The sequence below is a fragment of the Paroedura picta genome, chromosome 3 (genome assembly GCF_049243985.1).
Source record: "Paroedura picta isolate Pp20150507F chromosome 3, Ppicta_v3.0, whole genome shotgun sequence".
Lineage (NCBI taxonomy): Eukaryota > Metazoa > Chordata > Lepidosauria > Squamata > Gekkonidae > Paroedura > Paroedura picta.
The window spans coordinates 12,936,919-12,953,982 of record NC_135371.1 but is presented as its reverse complement, the minus strand read 5'-3'; the positions used below and the strand labels follow the sequence as shown (position 1 = coordinate 12,953,982).

The window sequence follows — 17,064 nt, the reverse complement described above, 5'->3', positions numbered from 1 at the left end:
TCTTCAATAGTTCAAAATTCAGGTAATACTATGGCCCTTGCCTCTCACAGGTATGGGGACCCTTGTCAAAATGACAACTCCCAAAATCTCATCATGACTCTATGCTTTAAAAGCAAATTTTATTTGTGGAAAAGAGTGTCAATAGTCTCTTATCTTGTGCACACCACCTTTTCTCCCCACCCATGACCTCTCATGACTGGCAATATGGTTTTCTGGGCCTTCCAGGAAATCTCCACCCCCACCCTTCTCCTACTGGCCTTTTACCCTTGAAACTGCATTTCAATTGCCTCCTCACAAGAATACCACAGCTAGCATATCTCACAAAGGCCCTTCCCACTGTGTACGCCAGAGCCTGTTGGGTAATTGCTTTGGGGATAATGCCAGTTTCTTACTCCCTCAATTTGTTACAAGTGAACTGACACGCAGAGAGCCGAAGAGAAACCATTGCTGGTGGAGGCAAGAAAAAGGTGAGTCTGCTTTCTGAAGGGACTGTTTGCATTGAGTGGTAGGAAAGAGAAGAGGGGAGGGATTCTTGTCAGGGAAAATGTGCTTCCTTGTAACAACGCTGAGGTTGTTTGGCCTCACGTGGATATTTGTGGGAAGAGGTTTCCTGCTTCTGCAGAACTCTTTGGTGCTTCTGTACACCTCCTGGGTTTTCTTTCTTCTCACTGAGGAGGTCTGTGGGTCCAATACAGGACTCTGAAGAGGGGACATAAAAATCCCCTAAATAACTTTTATGCTTAACACCCACGATGCAAAAGTACATAGCATATTGGCCTTCCTATCAGAGCTGGTTTATCCTAAAGGCACATGCAGCACATGCAATGGGACCCACGGTTCCAGGGAACCGATGGTGTTGTGTGGTTAGGGAACCTTCACGCTGTGATTCCTCAGGGGTCTTTATAGTTATGCAGTTTGTGGACCACAATAACGAAACAAAGCTGTCAATCCCTGGAAAGGTTGCGCTGTTATTACAAGACCAGTAACAGCACCGTTGTGCTGTGCTAAGGCCCCACAAGCCCTTAAGCTCTTACACTGGTTCTGGCACTATGGGCCCTTCAAATCCTTGGACCAGGCCAGTTTCCTCTTCCTCAAACTTATATCTGGACTTCAGAAACAAGAGTAGGGTTAGCAATGGGGGAAATAGCCTGTCTTGTATTTTTAGGGCCATTCCGCACCAGGATCTATGTAGTAAATTGGTTGCGGAACGAAAAATTGCCATTTTAAATAGTGGAATTTGTCGTTATGCATACCTGGCTTTGTAGTGGAATCCAGTTGCGTTTCTATTGTTTCCCACAGGTTTCCGTTCTCGGCAAAAATCACTAGCTAGGAAGCGATATTGCCGAGCTTTGTCCCGCCCCTGGCCGTCAAGCGGCCAATGGGCAGCCGTTATCATGCTCCCGAAAAGACCCTTTCCCTTTAAGGAAGGTTTTTCAAAAAAAAATCACACGTTGCAACGAATCTGCGTTGATTCGTTGCAATGGAGAGACCCATCTAGCTAGCAGGTGGTGTTTGAGCTGCCGTTTCATCGTTGCCACGCTTCCCCCGAGTGGAAAAAAAATACCCCCCCCGCACGGGCGCGATTTTCGGCCGAAAATAGAGTGAAAAATAAAGGGAAAATAAACCAGCAAACGAGGCTGTGTGTTGCTTGGTGCTTGGTGACTTAAAACAGCTCTGGGGAGGGACTGCAGCTGGGGAAGCCTCGCTGGGTAAACGAAGGCTCGCCGGTGTGTTGATCTCCGCTCGCTCGGAGAAAAAAAAATGGCGATCGCTTCACTGGAAAATCAGAGGAGAGAGCCAGAGGGAGGGACTTCGCAGAAACCACAACAATGGTAATGCACAGAACTTTCCCGCTAGTGTTGCAGATTGGTTGCAAGAGTGGAGCGATTTCTGGAGTGTGAATCCATTTTTTGGGATTTCCCTGAAAGTGCTACAACGAAGCGCTTTTTGCAGATCGGTTTCAGGAATATTGCAGATTGTCAACGACGTTATGCATAACAGCAAATCAGTAGCGATTTCAATTTGCAACCATTGTGCAATTTTGAACGAGTGCAGAATGGCCCTTAGTTTCTTCTGTGATGCTTCCCTTTCAGGTGCTGCAATGACCAGTCTCCTCCTTAGGTGGAGTTTCCTGGTCCTGTCCCTTCTGGAACCCAAGTCTTCTGCTGACGATGAAACTGTAGTGGTCACCAGCAGTGGCCCTATCCGGGGAAAGCATCTCCCAGCTGGCTCAAGAACAGTCACAGCCTATCTGGGCATCCCCTATGCAGAACCCCCTGTGGGAAAATTGCGTTTCCAGAAGCCTGTTTCCCATCAGCCATGGAGTCATATCCTTGAAGCCACCAACTTTGGCAATTCATGCCCCCAAATATTTCTTTCTGGAATGCCAGAGGCTGAAACATTCAATGCCAACACGCCCCTTTCGGAGGACTGTCTCTTCCTCAATGTCTGGGTGCCCCATCCCCGGCCCTCCACACCAGCTGCGGTCCTGGTCTGGATCCATGGGGGTGGGTTTTATCAGGGCACAGCTTCCCTGGCTATATATGATGGAGCATTCTTGGCTGCTACCCAGAATGTCCTTGTGGTCTCCATGAATTACCGCCTGGGAGTTCTAGGCTTCCTTTCATTACCACCAGCTTGCCCCGGAAACATGGGCCTTTGGGACCAGCAATTGGCCCTAAGATGGGTGAGGGAGAATGCAGCTGCCTTTGGAGGAGACCCCACTCGGATAACCATTTTTGGCGAAAGTGCTGGAGGAGCATCCGTCAGCTATCACCTCCTCTCCCCGGGGAGTCAGCCACTCTTTGCCCGTGCTGTGCTGCAGAGTGGAACGGCCACCGCTCCCTGGGCCTGGTTGAGCCCTGAGGAGGCAAAGAGGAGGACCTTGTCCCTGGCTGGGATGATGGGCTGTACAGAGGGTGACAACACTGCCATAGTGAGCTGCTTGCAGGAAAAGAAAATGGAAGATTTTCAAACATACATGTTTCTCGTTGTGAATCACAAAACCGTTCTGAACCTTCCCTTCGTACCGACAACAGATGGAGATTTCCTTCCCGATGACCCCCAGAAACTTGTGGAGTCCAGGCGCTTTCAGTCTAAGCCTATTATGGTTGGCACCACCTCTGACGAAGGGTCCTTCTTTGTCTACCTCACTGCTCCTTCTTCACATAAATTCAATGAAAGCCTTTTGACCTGGGAAGAGCTCTTGATGCAGCTGAACACAACTATACCCAATGCAACAGAAGACGTCATCCAGTCCATTGCTCTGACATACAGCAAAGCAGAACCAGAGGGCCCAGCACAGAATCGTTCTGCCTTGACCCAGGCCTGGGGTGATTACTTCTTTGTATGTCCATCAAACAGAATTGCCACAGAGACTGCAAAGAATGGAATCCCTGTGTATGCGTACACCTTCACCCATCGGACCAATGAATCCAGTTTTCCTGAATGGATGGGGGCAACCCATGGTTCTGAGGTCCTGTACCTTTTTGGAACTCAGACAGTATTACCAGGAACCAATGTTACACATACGAAGGCTGAGTTAGAGCTAATCACCCAAGTGATGCAATATTGGGCAGACTTTGCCAGAAGTGGGTAAGAGAACTGTTCACTTAATTGTTTATTGTAGACTAGGGGCAAAGCCTGTAGTCTCCAAGAATGCAACGGGCGCTAGAGCTTGGCAGTGGGAAGAGGAAGGGGAGGAGTTGTCCAGTCTGTAAGGGCATGGGGTTGAATGTGTGTGTTGAGTGGGAGGTTGTGGTGGCATGGTGGCAAATGAGGGTATGGGTGTGCAGATATGGGTGTCAAGAACCTGTGGTGTGGAATGTTCGTTGAGTGTGGGAGAGGACTGACCTCTGGGAATTTTGGCATAGTGGTTACAGATGAGCTTTCCAGAGCCATGTTCTCAGATATGTGAAAGGAAAATCAAACTGGAGACTCTTCTTAGGGGAAGATTACATGGCAACCAATTCCTCCCAGTTATGCGTCATTTCCCTTCTTGTGTGAATTAGGCCACATTCAACGAAATGCCCCTCTGCCCTAATACATATGGGGGCACAGTACACAGGTGTCCACCCTGTTCCTTCTGTCTCCCATGTTTTCACTGTTGGTAAAATGTTATGTGCCCACATGCTTCTTTCATGGTTGCTCCTTAGAAGAATGGATTTTTGTACCCTATTGCTTACTACCCAAAGGAGTCTCAAAGCGGTTTACAAACACCTTTTCCATTCATCTCTCCACAATAGTCAACCTGTGAGGTATGTGGGGTTGTGAGAGGTCTGAGAGAACTGGGAATGGGCTGCAGTGACCCAGCAGGCCTCAGGTGTCTCAAAGCATTTTCCAATTGTCTTTCTTTTCTCTCCCCATAGCAGACTCCACATGAGGGAGGTGGGGTAGCGAGCCTCATAGGGAAGCTGGCAACCCTAAGAGGAAGACTGTGCACAGCAGTCTTGACCTTAGTAAGGTTTTTTATACTGTTTTTTTTTAATTTGCCAGGCCAAGGTTATTTGCCAGGCCAATAAGTCATTTCAATTACTATGTGTCTCCAGACATTTACTTGTCCTCTATTTACAGTTTCAGGCTGTAAATATTTATTTAGATCTTCCTGCACTTTCCAGACTCACAGGACTGATGCTGGTCTGCCTGTCTGCGCCCCAGAATACAAACAGTTGCTGGAAAGGGCTGGCCATAACCCATAGGCCAGGAGGGACACTCCTGCACCACTCCCTACCAGCTGCAGGCAAAAATGGCTCATTTGAAGGCTGGACTCTGAGGAGTTGTATGATTTTGAAGCCCCACCTCCAAACCTCCAGGAATATTTCCAACCCAGGGGTAGCCAACCTCCAGGTGGGGCCTGGAGAGCCCCTGGAATTACAGCTCACCTGCAGAGTATAAAGATCAGCTCCCCAGGCAAAAGGGCTACTTTGGACAGGGTTGTGGTAGAGAAGAAACATTTAAGGCTTCCCACACAGGTTGTTGTTGAATTGAAAGACTTGAGGCCTACTGCACAGGTTGTTGTGCAGATGAAACAGGAGACAAAAGAGCCAGCTTCTTCTGCAGAATAACGCTGTGCAGTGGCCTCAAATCTGCAGAGAGTTGCAAAGAAGAAAGACACATGGCTTGGCTGTGTCTAACCTCTGGGCAGAGCAGCATTTTAAGTGAGAAGGGGCTTTTCTGTGGCCTCCCTGTCAGGCAACTGTTTGGCAGAAGGGGAAAGTCCCCCCCCCTCAAAAGGAAGGCCCTCAGTCTCCCCTGCATTGCTCTTGGAAAGGCCTCCTTCCCTCAGTCAGGGCCTGTCAGATGTTCCTTCGCAGCAGGCCTGAAGGGGGGAGGGGGAGCACTCTGCAGCCTCCTGCCAGCTCTGTCAGGGTTCTGAGGCAATTTGCAGTTGGACATGGCAGTTAGGACAGCCTTGGGGCGAAAAGGGCTGGTGCAGCCTGTCCAAGCCTCTGTTCTCATCCCCCTTGGCAGCCCTGCTGACCTCCTCTCCCTGCGGTGGTCAGGAGCAGACTGGCAGCCAGACTGGGCTGGGTGAATGGAATTTTGGTCTGTCCTGGTGAGGGGCCAATAGGAAGACACTTCGCGCGCCTCCCCATTGGCTGCTTGGCACTGGATGGACACTCGGAGGGCCCAATCAGGATCTGCGTCGCAGCTCCTGATTGAGCTCTCTGAGTTTTTATCCTTGACAGGGCCTGCCCTAACTCCTCCCCAGGTGGCCTTACCCTTTTATTTAACAGCAGGAGCGGTTAAAGATGTTTCTTCTTATTAATTAGTACATTATCTTACCTTTCTTCCATGGGGCTTAAGTCAGCATCTACTTCATTCAACTAACAATCCTGTATGATATGTTGATGCACACAGGGAGAGAGAGAGAGAGAGAGAGAGAGAGAGAGAGAGAGTATGATCACCAAGTTTCATGTCAGAATCAGGATTTGTTAGGAATCAAAAGGTTGGTTAACCCTAACCAAAAGCTCTGACTAATGTTAACTCGCTACTCTGATTATAAATGGGAACTGAATATGTTACAAGGACCTTACCAAGGTATATATTTTACTAATTGTATTGTTCTTAACACTGTGATCCATCTTGAATTTCCATGAGACTGATGAACTTAGTAAATTAATAACTGTATAACCAAACAAAGGTGACCAGATTTCAACATTGGTAAAGCGGGACACCATTGACCGAGGGGGGGGGGGTGTTTTTTGATTAAAATTTGGTCTATATTGAGCAACAAATATTTTAGAATGCACTGAACGCAAAAATAGTATTGTAATATATATTCTTTACTTTCAACATACGGTAAGTACAATTTGCCAGGTGCCCCCAGATGTCCCTCCAAAAGCGGGACAATCTGGTCACCTTAAACCAAACATATACTGTGTACCTCATGCAGATCTCTGACTTCATAGATCATGACATTTTTGCCTCCTGACCAGCAATCCCACCCCGTCAGATGTTGGTGAGAAAACATGGCCGCTCTATGACCCTGAGGAGCAGAACTTCTTCCGCATCAGCACAGAGCCGCCTCAAGTCATGACGCCCTCCCCCGCCCGGCACTGTGGCTTGTGGAGCGCACACCTATCAGAGGCATCGAGGCCAAGTGAGTTGAGGCCCTCAAAGTGGGAGGGAGACCCAAAGCCTTTCCCTGAGGTAGACATTCCCCCATAAACTGTGGTTGGGTCAGCCTAGAAACGAAATCACATTATGGCCATTCTGGAAATGCTTAGGGTAATAACTGAGCCCTTCCATTATAGTTCCTGCACCAAAATTGGGCTGTGCCAGAATAAGGTGACCAGATTTCAAGATTGGCAAAGAGGGACAACACTGACCGGGGGGTTGACAACCTCGAGATTAGGCCTGGAGGTCCGGAGTCACCTAAGGCCTGCACTGCTTGGATACACCAGGGAGTTGCCAACCTCCAGCCATGGCCTGGAGTTCTGGAATCATCCCTAATTAATTATGGGTAGGACAGGTTGGATAGGGGGCATAATCACAATTGGAATTTGTTAGGTAAGTATTTAAATTAATTAGGGTGTAACTGGGTAGGTATTTGAATTAATGAGGGGTTAGATCAGGACGGGTAAGGGAGCAATCAGTTAGTGGTGAATGAATTGATTAGGGAACGTTGTGGGTTGATAAGGGTTTGTGGGTGTTTTTGTGGGTTGGTAAGGGTTTTCTTTTGTGGGTTATATTGTTCCTGTCCAAATCTTTATCCTCCTCCCTCTGTTTATTTATTTTTCGCTCCCCTCCTTTTCTGCCCGTGCATAGAATCAATGAATTCCTGCCTGATTTCCTTCCTGATTTTCCCTCCCTCTTCAGTTATTGTCCTCATCCAAGTCTTTATCCTCCTCTCTCCTTTATTATGTTTTCCTTTTTTCCCCTCAGTGAATATAATCCCTCCTTCTTTCTAGTTGTATTCCCTCCTTTTCTTATATTCCCTCCTATTTTTTTTTCTTGTGCACCAATGGTTCTCTTATAATTAACTTCCCTCTCAGGTTGTTATTCCCATTCAAGTCTTCATTCACTTCCCTCTATACTTCTCCCTTTTTGTGTGTGTGCATTCAATCAATAGATACCTGCCTGATTCCCTCCCCCCACATGCTTTAATTATTATTCCCACCCAAATCTTAGCCCTCCCCCTCCCTAGTTGTATTCCCTCCTTTTTTTCTGTGTAACCAGTGGTTCTTGTCTGATTTCCCTCCCGGATTTGTTGTTCCCGCTCAAATCTTAATCCACGCCCCTTTCCTTTTATGTTTCCCTCCTCCCCCCCCCTCCATGTCCACAATCAATCAATTCCTGCCTGATTTTCCTCTCGACCGAAGACTTCCTCCTCAAATCCCCTGCGATCCAACTGCAGAAATCCCTTCCCTCCAAGGAACAGGCCGTGATTCTTTTAAGAATATAGACATGTGTGCGGCTAAATCGCACCTTCCCCCCCTCCCACAAGTAGGGGCCTTTATGGATTTCCCTCCCCGCTCCAATGTGCCAGATACCTCCCTCCTTGCCGCCTAAAATTTGGGTGGGCGCCCCTCTTTTGGTAGCTTCTGACTGAAAGGACGAGGAGGACCTGCAAGATCATGTGGCCACACAGAAAGCTCCCCTCTGCCACCAAAGAGCTGTTCCACCTCCAGCAGCCTCGCCCACCCTCCGCCCAGCTCTCTCCTGGGCGCATGGATCAGCAAACTTTGCCAGGCAGCAGTTTGAACAGGCCGTGGTGGCTTCACCTCCCACTCACCCAGCTTCTCTGCGCGGCCCCTGAGCAGAGAAGGCAGCAGCAGGAGGAAGCCAGGAAGTGCCCCGCAGCAGCCCATGGTCACCGTAGCGGCCCTCTGCTTTGCCTCGCACTGCTGCCCCACCTTGCCTTGCGCCTCCAGGGCCCCGTGGCCGCCACCATCACCAGCCCGTCTTCGCAGCTGGCAAACATGGGGGCACCACACAAGCCCCACCCCGGAGCCCAGGCACCTGCACGGGGGGCTCCTGAGCCTGGCCCGCCTGCTGGGCTCCGTGCAGCCCCCCAAAAAAATAATTAAAAAAAATTAATAATAAAAATTGGGACATCTGGAGAATGTTGCGGGATGCGGGGCAGAGGTGGGACGTCTGGTCACCAAAGGTGGGACGTCTGGTCACCTTATACCAGACGCTTGTCAGGGGAAGGTGCAGGATTAGTCTGTTTCATCTGCCCGTACCTCCACTAGGTATGGCCATGAACCAGGACACAAAACAATGATAATGTTAGCCATTCAGTCAAGTCTGACTCTTGGCAATTCTGAGCTCTTCTCAGCTCTTTTGCTTAAATCAGTGAGCAGATGGAGAGACCCTGGTTCCCTTAAACCAAACTGCTTCAGCAATATGTATACTGGTAACATGTAATATTATGTTATTTTGATCAATCTCCACTTGTACTATTTCCCTCCAGTCTTTGATTAGAGAAAGACAAGCTATAACAGCCATTTTGAGCTTGGTTCCTTCTTAGAGCTGTTGTTTTTTTTTTCTGCTGAAGATGCAACTGTAGTGGTCACCAGCAGTGGCCGTATCCGGGGGAAGCATCTCCCAGCTGGCTCAGGAACAGTCACAGCCTATCTGGGCATCCCCTACGCAGAACCTCCTGTGGGGAAATTGCGTCTCCAGAAGCCTGTTCCCCATCAGCCATGGAGTCATATCCTGGAAGCCACCAACTTTGGCAATTCATGCCCCCAAATAATACTTTCTGGGATGCCTGGGGCGGAAGCATTCAATCCCAACACGCCCCTTTCAGAGGACTGTCTCTTCCTCAATGTCTGGGTGCCCCATCCACGGCCCTCCATTCCAGCTGCGGTCCTGGTCTGGATCCATGGTGGTGGGTTTTATCTTGGCACAGCTTCCCTGGCTATATATGATGGAGCATTCCTGGCTTCTACCCAGAATGTCCTTGTGGTCTCCATGAATTACCGCCTGGGAGCTCTAGGCTTCCTTTCATTACCACCAGCTTGCCCCGGAAACATGGGCCTTTGGGACCAGCAGTTGGCCCTAAGATGGGTGAGGGAGAATGCAGCTGCCTTCGGAGGAGACCCCACTCGGATAACCATTTTTGGCGAAAGTGCTGGAGGAGCGTCCGTCAGCTATCACCTCCTCTCCCCGGGGAGTCAGCCACTCTTTGCCCGTGCTGTGCTGCAGAGTGGAACGGCCACCGCTCCCTGGGCCTGGGTGAGCCCTGAGGAGGCAAAGAGGAGGGCCTTGTCCCTGGCTGGGATGATGGGCTGTACAGAGGGTGACAACACTGCTATAGTCAGCTGCTTGCAGGAAAAGAAAATGGAAGATTTTCAAACATACATGTTTCTCGTTGTGAATCCCAAAACCGTTCTGAACCTTCCCTTCGTACCGACAACAGATGGAGATTTCCTTCCCGATGACCCCCAAAAACTTGTGGAATCCAGGGACTTTCAGTCTAAGCCTATTATGATTGGCACCACCTCTGACGAAGGGTCCATCTTTGTCTACCTTGCTGTTTCTTCCTCACATACATTCAGTGAAAGCCTTTTGACCTGGGAAGAGCTTTTGATGCATCTGAACGCAACTATACCCAATGCAACAGAAGACGTCATCCAGTCCATTGCTCTGACGTACAGCAAAGCAGAGCCAGAAGGCCCAGCACAGAATCGTTCTGCCCTATCCCAGGCCTGGGGTGACTACTACATTGTATGTCCATCAAACAGAATTGCCACAGAGACTGCAAAGAATGGAATCCCTGTGTATGCTTACACCTTCACCCATCACACCAAGGGCTCCATTTTTCCTGAATGGATGGGGTCAGCCCATGGTTCTGAGGTCCCGTACCTTTTTGGAACTCTGACAGCATTACTAGGAACCAATAGAACATGTACGGAGGCTGAGTTAGAGCTAATCAGCCAAATGATGCAATACTGGGCAGACTTTGCCAGAAGCGGGTAAGAGAACTGTTCACTTCCTTGTTTATTGGAGAAGTTTCTTCTTATTAGTTAGTACATTATCTTACCTTTCTGCCATGAGGCTTAAGTCTACTTAAATCAACCAACAGCCATGTAAGATATGTTGATACACAGAGAGAGAGAGAGAGAGAGAGAAAGGGAGGGAGAGGGAGAGAGAGAGGCCCATTCCGCACAAGGACCAATGTTGCCAATTGGTTCCTGATAGCGGAAACGCTATTTTTAATAGTGCAATCTTGGCGTTCCGCATACCTGCCTTTGTAGTGGAATCCAGTAGCGTTTCAATCGTTTCCCACAGGTTTCCGGTCTCGCCAAAAATCGTTAGAAAGGAAGCGATTTTTTTCTGTGCTTTCTCCCGCCCCTGGCCATCAATCAAACGAACAGCCAATGGGTGGCCATTATCATGCTCCCGAAAAGCCCTTTCCCTTTAAGAACAGGTTTAAAAAAAAAAAGAAAAACACACATTGCAACGAATATGACTTAATTCCTTGATTCCTCCTAACGTAGAGACCCATCTAGCTGGCAGCTGGCGTGTGAGCTGGCGATTCATTGTTGCCACGCTCCCCCGAGTGAAAAGAACCCCCCCCCGTGCACGGGCACGATTTTCGGCCGAAAATAAAGGGAACTTGCAAACGGGGCCGTGTTGTGGGACTTAGGGGAGCTTTAAAGCACTTCTGTGGAGGGACTGTAGCCGGAGAAGCCTCGCTGGGTGAATGAAGGCTCACTGGTTCGTTGCTTTCTGCTTGCTCCGAGAAAAAACAAATGGCGATCACTTCACCGGAAGTTCGGATGAGAGAGCCAGGGGGAGGGATTTGGCTGGAACCGCAACAATGGGAACACACAGGTCTTTTTTGCTACTGTTGCAGATTGTTTAGCGCTTTTCGGAGGGTGAATCCACTGTTCTGGATTTCCCTTTAATCGCTACAACGAAGTGCTTTTTGCGGGACTGTTTCAGGAGTGTGGCGGATTGTGTGCGACGTCGTGCATAACTGCAAATTAGTGGTGTTTACAATTTGGAAGCCTTTTGCAACATTGAAGTCGTGCGGAATGGACCAGAGAGTCTGTCCTTAAATCACCAAGTTTCATGATAGAATCAGGATTTGTTAGGAATCAAAAGGTTGGCTAACCCTGACCAAAACCTCTAACTAATGTTAAATCGCTACTCTGATTACAAATAGGAATTGAATATGTCACAAGGACCTTACCGAGCTTTATTTTTTACTAACTGTATTGTCTTTAACACTGTAATCCATCTTGAATTTCAGTGAGACAGATGAAGTCAGTAAATTAATAACTACATAACCAAACATATACTGTGTACCTCATGCAGATCTCTGACTTCATAGATCATGCCATTTTTGCCTCCTGTCCAGCAATCCCACCCCGTCAGATGTTGGTGAGAAAACATGGCCGCTCTATGACCCTGAAGAGGAGAACTTCTTCCGCATCAGCACAGAGCCGCCTCAAGTCATGACGCCCTCCCCCGCCCGGCACTGTGGCTTGTGGAGCGCACACCTATCAGAGGCATCGAGGCCAAGTGAGTTGAGGCCCTCAAAGTGGGAGGGAGACCCAAAGCCTTTCCCTGAGGTAGACATTCCCCCATAAACGGTGATTCGGTTGGAATCTTGGTCAGCCTAGAAATAAAATCACATTATGGCCATTCTGGAACTGCTTAGGATAGTAACTGAGTCCTTTCAATATAGTTCCTGCACCCAAATTGGGCTGTGCCGGAAGTGTGTCAGGGGAAGGTGCAGGAATAGTCTTGGTTCCCTTTGTCTGCACCTCCACTAGGTATGGCCATGAACCAGGACACAAAACAATGATAATTTTAGCCATTCAGTTGAGTCTGACTCTTGGCAATTCCGAGCTCTTCTCAGCTCTTTTGCTTAAATCAGTGAGTGGATGGAGAGACGCTGGTTCCCTTAAACCAAACTGCTTCGGCAATATGTATACTGGTAACATATAATATTATGTTATTTTGGTCAATCTCCACTTGTGCTATTTCCCTCCAGTCTTTGATTAGAGAAGGACAAGCTAAAACAGCCATTTTGAGCTTGGTTCCTTCTTAGAGCTGTTGTTGTTTTTTTTCTGCTGAAGATGAAACTGTAGTGGTCACCAGCAGTGGCCCTATCCGGGGGAAGCATCTCCCAGCTGGCTCAGGAACAGTCACAGCCTATCTGGGCATCCCCTACGCAGAACCTCCTGTGGGGAAATTGCGTCTCCAGAAGCCTGTTCCCCATCAGCCATGGAGTCATATCTTTGAAGCCACCAACTTTGGCAATTCATGCCCCCAAATAATACTTTCTGGGATGCCTGGGGCTGAAGCATTCAATCCCAACACGCCCCTTTCAGAGGACTTAGAGCTGTTCTTTTTTAAACAAATTTTATGCTTTATAGTCTCATTTATTCATCATCCCTTCTGGGAAACTGTAACTTGGGACTCCTATTTTGTACTTTGTTATCTTACTTTTCATTTTTTAGCTTTTGCTACTGAGGAAATATATTTGAAACAAGGGTATACTGACACCTTGTTCAGCTCTGCCCAGCTTTCAACATCAACTTTCATCATGGTTTAAAGGAAACACAATAAGGAGACTTTTTATTTACCCTTTCTTCGACCACACAATTCATTGTTTCTTTTGCTCAGCAGTGTCTTGGGCAGATGTTTTACAATATCTTCATCACAAATTCACTCAGGGGTGTGTGTGCAGGAGAGATTTCCCAGGGTTTGCTGTCAACTTCTTGTCTGTCATTCTACAAGAGAAACTGAACGAAAGTTCAGACCCATCACTGTGGAGCCCCTTCCTCCCTTTGGGGGGTAAAAACAGAGAGCCCCGCCTTTCTTTTTGGCCCTGACGACCAATAGTTGGCAAGGGCACAAAGCCACAACCCTTGCTATTCACTTCAATGCATTATTTCCCTTACTTATGAAGTAAGACCACCAGAATAATTTCATGAATGCTGGGACGTTTTCTTAGCATCTGATAGATAATTTGTATAGGTAAGATTTATGATGCAACCATCTTTTTTTCTTTCTTTCCCCTTATAAATTAATAACAGAATTCTGAAAAAAGAAAGAGAACTTTCCTGGTGACACCTTTTTTGTTGGACCTAGGCCTAGTCTGTATGCAATAGATTATGCACTTTCAAAGTGCTTTCGCGGCTGGATTTTCCTGTGCGGAACAGGAAAATCTACTTCTAAAGTGCACGGAAAATGCATTATCTCTTGCGTGCAGACTAGGCCCTTTACTCATATCCCCTGCTGGGTCATCCCACCCCACTGAGGTCCCTCTTCTTCCTAGGTTCCATCCCTAAATCTCCATGAGTTTTCCAACCTTGATTGCCCCCCTCCCCTAAAAAAAACTATCCCTTGCTGGTGACCAAACTGACAACCCTAGTTCGGGTGGCCACATGATAATACTTTTGTTTCTGGTTTATCGGGTCTTATTCAGTGGAAGATTCGTTTTCTGGGCTTTCTTTCTTGTCACAGAACACCCTTCGGATTATTGTGTTCCAACCAGTCCAGAAGGTGATGAGAAGCCAGGAATATGTAATCAGGAAGATACACATGGATGGAGAAAGGGGACGGTATGAACGGGGAGGAAGGAGTCTACAGAAGCGGTGGACAACAAAGGAAATAAAAGTTTATACCTTCATGCTTTTGCTTATATTAGTTTCTGTTGTCTAATTTTAAAACATTAAAACATGTAACATTTAAGATGTGAAATCCAGTAAGCAGCTTCCTTTCGCATTCTTCTCAGGCACAATCAAATTTTCTTTTATTGACTAAATTTACTTAAACTCCTGAGCTCTCCTGTGTCAGTGTCCCTTTGTTTCATGCACATCTTGCCTCTGATTTGATGAGAAGACTGAGCAGCTCTGTCAACACACCCTGGATTTTGTTGAGAAAGCATTTGGAGAAGAGAAAATGAGGACTTCCTGGCTGAGGAAATCTCTAGATTTAACAACTCTGTGTTGTGACATCTAAATCTGAGTGTTTCAACAAACTGGGGATAAACACAGTAAAACCCTAGAATGGAATCCCGTTTTGGAGGCAAGAAACACATGTATTATGATCTCAGAGGGCAATTTAGCACAGCTAGGACGGCCAACTGCAACTTGTGAACTTCTTGTAGATTTAGGGCGTGAGTCTAGGGAGGGTGGAGTCAGGGGATGGGAGGCAGCTCAGCTGGAATATAATGTCACTGAGTCCAGGGCCAAAAGCTGCCATTTTCTCTAGGAGACCTGATCTTTACAGTCTGGAGATCAGCTGTAATTCCAAGAGAGCCTAAGATCCCACCTTCAGTTTGGTAACCCTAAGCACAGCTTCCTGCTTGTCATTGTTTCTTATCGACTATCTCAATTTCCCATGATGGTACAAGTTTTTTATGGGAAGTTTTCCATGAGACCCAATTAAAAGCAGCAAGGTGAGCCTTGCAAATGAGACGAGCTAAAAATACATTTTTGTTCCATTGCTGGAGATATCTGCAAGAATTCTGGAAGCTGGAAATATAACCAGGGAATTTTTCAGTATATTGAGATGTGATCATAGAATCATAGAATCATAGAGTTGAAAGGGGCCATACAGGCCATCTAGTCCAACCCCCTGCTCAATGCAGGATCAGCCCTAAGCATCCTAAAGCATCCAAGAAAAGTGTGCATCCAACCTTTGCTTGAAGACTGCCAGTGAGGGGGAGCTCACCACCTCCTTAGGCAGCCTATTCCACTGCTGAACTACTCTGACTGTGAAAAATCTTTTTCCTGATATCTAGCCTATATCGTTGTACTTGAAGTTTAAACCCATTACTGCGTGTCCTCTCCTCTGCAGCCAACAGAAACAGCGTCCTGCCCTCCTCCAAGTGACAACCTTTCAAATACTTAAAGAGGGCTATCATGTCCCCTCTCAACCTCCTTTTCTCCAGGCAGTTTCTCATGTGGCCGCTAGGTGGCTCTATGATACAAACAATATTTTGAAGAGACGTCCAGGGGTATAACAAGGGGCTTTTCGCACGCCTTCAAAATCGCACAATGGTTGCCAATTGAAATTGCTACTGATTTGCCGTTATGCACAACGTCATAGACAATCTGCCACACACCTGAAACTGATCCGCAAAAAGCGCTTCGTTGTAGCGCTTTCAGGGAAATCCCCAAAAGTGGATTCACCCTCCGGAAAGCGCTACACTCCTGCAACCAATCTGCAACACTAGCGGGAAAGTTCTGTGCGTTACCATTGTTGTGGTTTCTACAAAGTCCCTCCCCCTGGCTCTCTCCTCTGATCTTCCGGCGAAGCGATCGCCATTTTTTTTTCTCCGAGTGAGCCTCTGTTTAGAGGCTTCCCCGGCTTCAGTCCCTCCCCAGAGCTGTTTAGTCACTAAAGCACAAACAACAGAGAAGCCCGTTTGCTGATGTATTTTCCCTTTATTTTTTACACTGTTTTCGGCTGAAAATCGGGCCCGTGAGGGGGGGGGATTTTTTTTTTCACTCAGGGGAGCGTGGCAACGATGAAACGACAGCTCAAACACACCTGCCAGCTGGATGGGTCTCTCCGTTGCAACGAATCAACACATATTTGTTGCAATGGGTGTGTTTAAAAAAAAAAACCTTTCTTAAAGGGAAAGGGGCTGTTTGGGAGCATGCTAACGGCTGCCCATTGGCTGCTTGATGGCCAGGGGCGGGACGAGCTCGGCAATAGCGATTTTTGCTGAGACCGGAAGCTTGTGGAAAACGATGGAAACGCAACTGGATTCCACTACAAAGTCAGGTATGCATAATGACGAATTCCACTATTTTAAATGGCGATTTTTCGTTCAGCAAACAATTTGCTACAAGGATCCCGGTGCGGAAAGCCCTCAAAAGTTACCCTGCCATAAGCTTTTCTGAGTCAGGACTCACTTCACAGGAAGCATCAAGAGTACATACCAGGGGTAGTCAAACTGCGGCCCTCCAGATGTCCGTGGACTACAATTCCCAGAAGCCCCTGCCTGGCAGGGGCTCCTGGAATTGTAGTCCATGGACATCTGGAGGGCCGCAGTTTGACTACCCCTGGTCCATACATTGGGCCCATGTAATTTACTTATATTGGTGTCAAATAGGTGTGTGTGTGGGGGGGTATAAAGAGATCCTATCCAAAGAGTAATCAGTTCAGTCAGAATGGGTACAGATTTTTCACAACTCTTTATAAAATAGGAGTAAAACCAAATCTGAAATGAGATAAGCAGGGCCAACTGGAACGTACAAAGGCCTCCCTGAAACAATTAACATTTGTAAGAGAATGGGATACTAAGAGCTACAGTGAGTGAGAAATCCAAGCACTTTGTTAAAACTCAGGAGTTTCATGTTCCAAATGACCCTGGCACTCTGAGTAATGCAGCATTCTTGAATTGTGTGTGATTTTACATCTATAGCCCTCGGAGAGGGCGGTATATCGAGAGCCAGTTTGGTGTAGTGGTTAGGAGTGCGGACTTCAAACCTGGAAGGCCTGGAGGATCATTGTCCATGGGGTCGTGATGGGTCGGACACGACTTCGCACCTAACAACAACAACAACCCCCATTTAGATTCCCTGCCTTTCCTTGTGGTAGCGCAAGAGCCATGGAAACAGGGCTTGGTTAAGTCAATTATCA

At 47.5% G+C, this 17,064-nt stretch overlaps 1 protein-coding gene across 2 annotated transcripts; it reads left to right on the top strand.

Moving 5' to 3' along the window:
* Positions 1 to 284: 284 nt before the first annotated feature.
* LOC143831559 (uncharacterized) lies at positions 285 to 14,250 on the top strand. Of its 2 annotated transcripts, none has more exons than XM_077324639.1 (6): positions 285 to 467; positions 2,094 to 3,594; positions 6,438 to 6,601; positions 9,002 to 10,424; positions 11,816 to 11,979; positions 12,540 to 13,888. In XM_077324639.1, the coding sequence occupies exons 2-6, from the start codon at positions 2,102 to 2,104 to the stop codon at positions 13,016 to 13,018; spliced, it is 3,723 nt and encodes a 1,240-aa protein (XP_077180754.1). In that variant the 5' UTR covers positions 285 to 467; positions 2,094 to 2,101; the 3' UTR covers positions 13,019 to 13,888. The 2 variants fall into 2 exon arrangements, with proteins under 2 accessions (XP_077180754.1, XP_077180755.1); XM_077324640.1 differs by lacking the exon at positions 12,540 to 13,888 and adding an exon at positions 13,933 to 14,250 and having other exon boundaries at positions 288 to 467.
* The last annotated feature ends 2,814 nt before the right edge of the window (positions 14,251 to 17,064 follow it).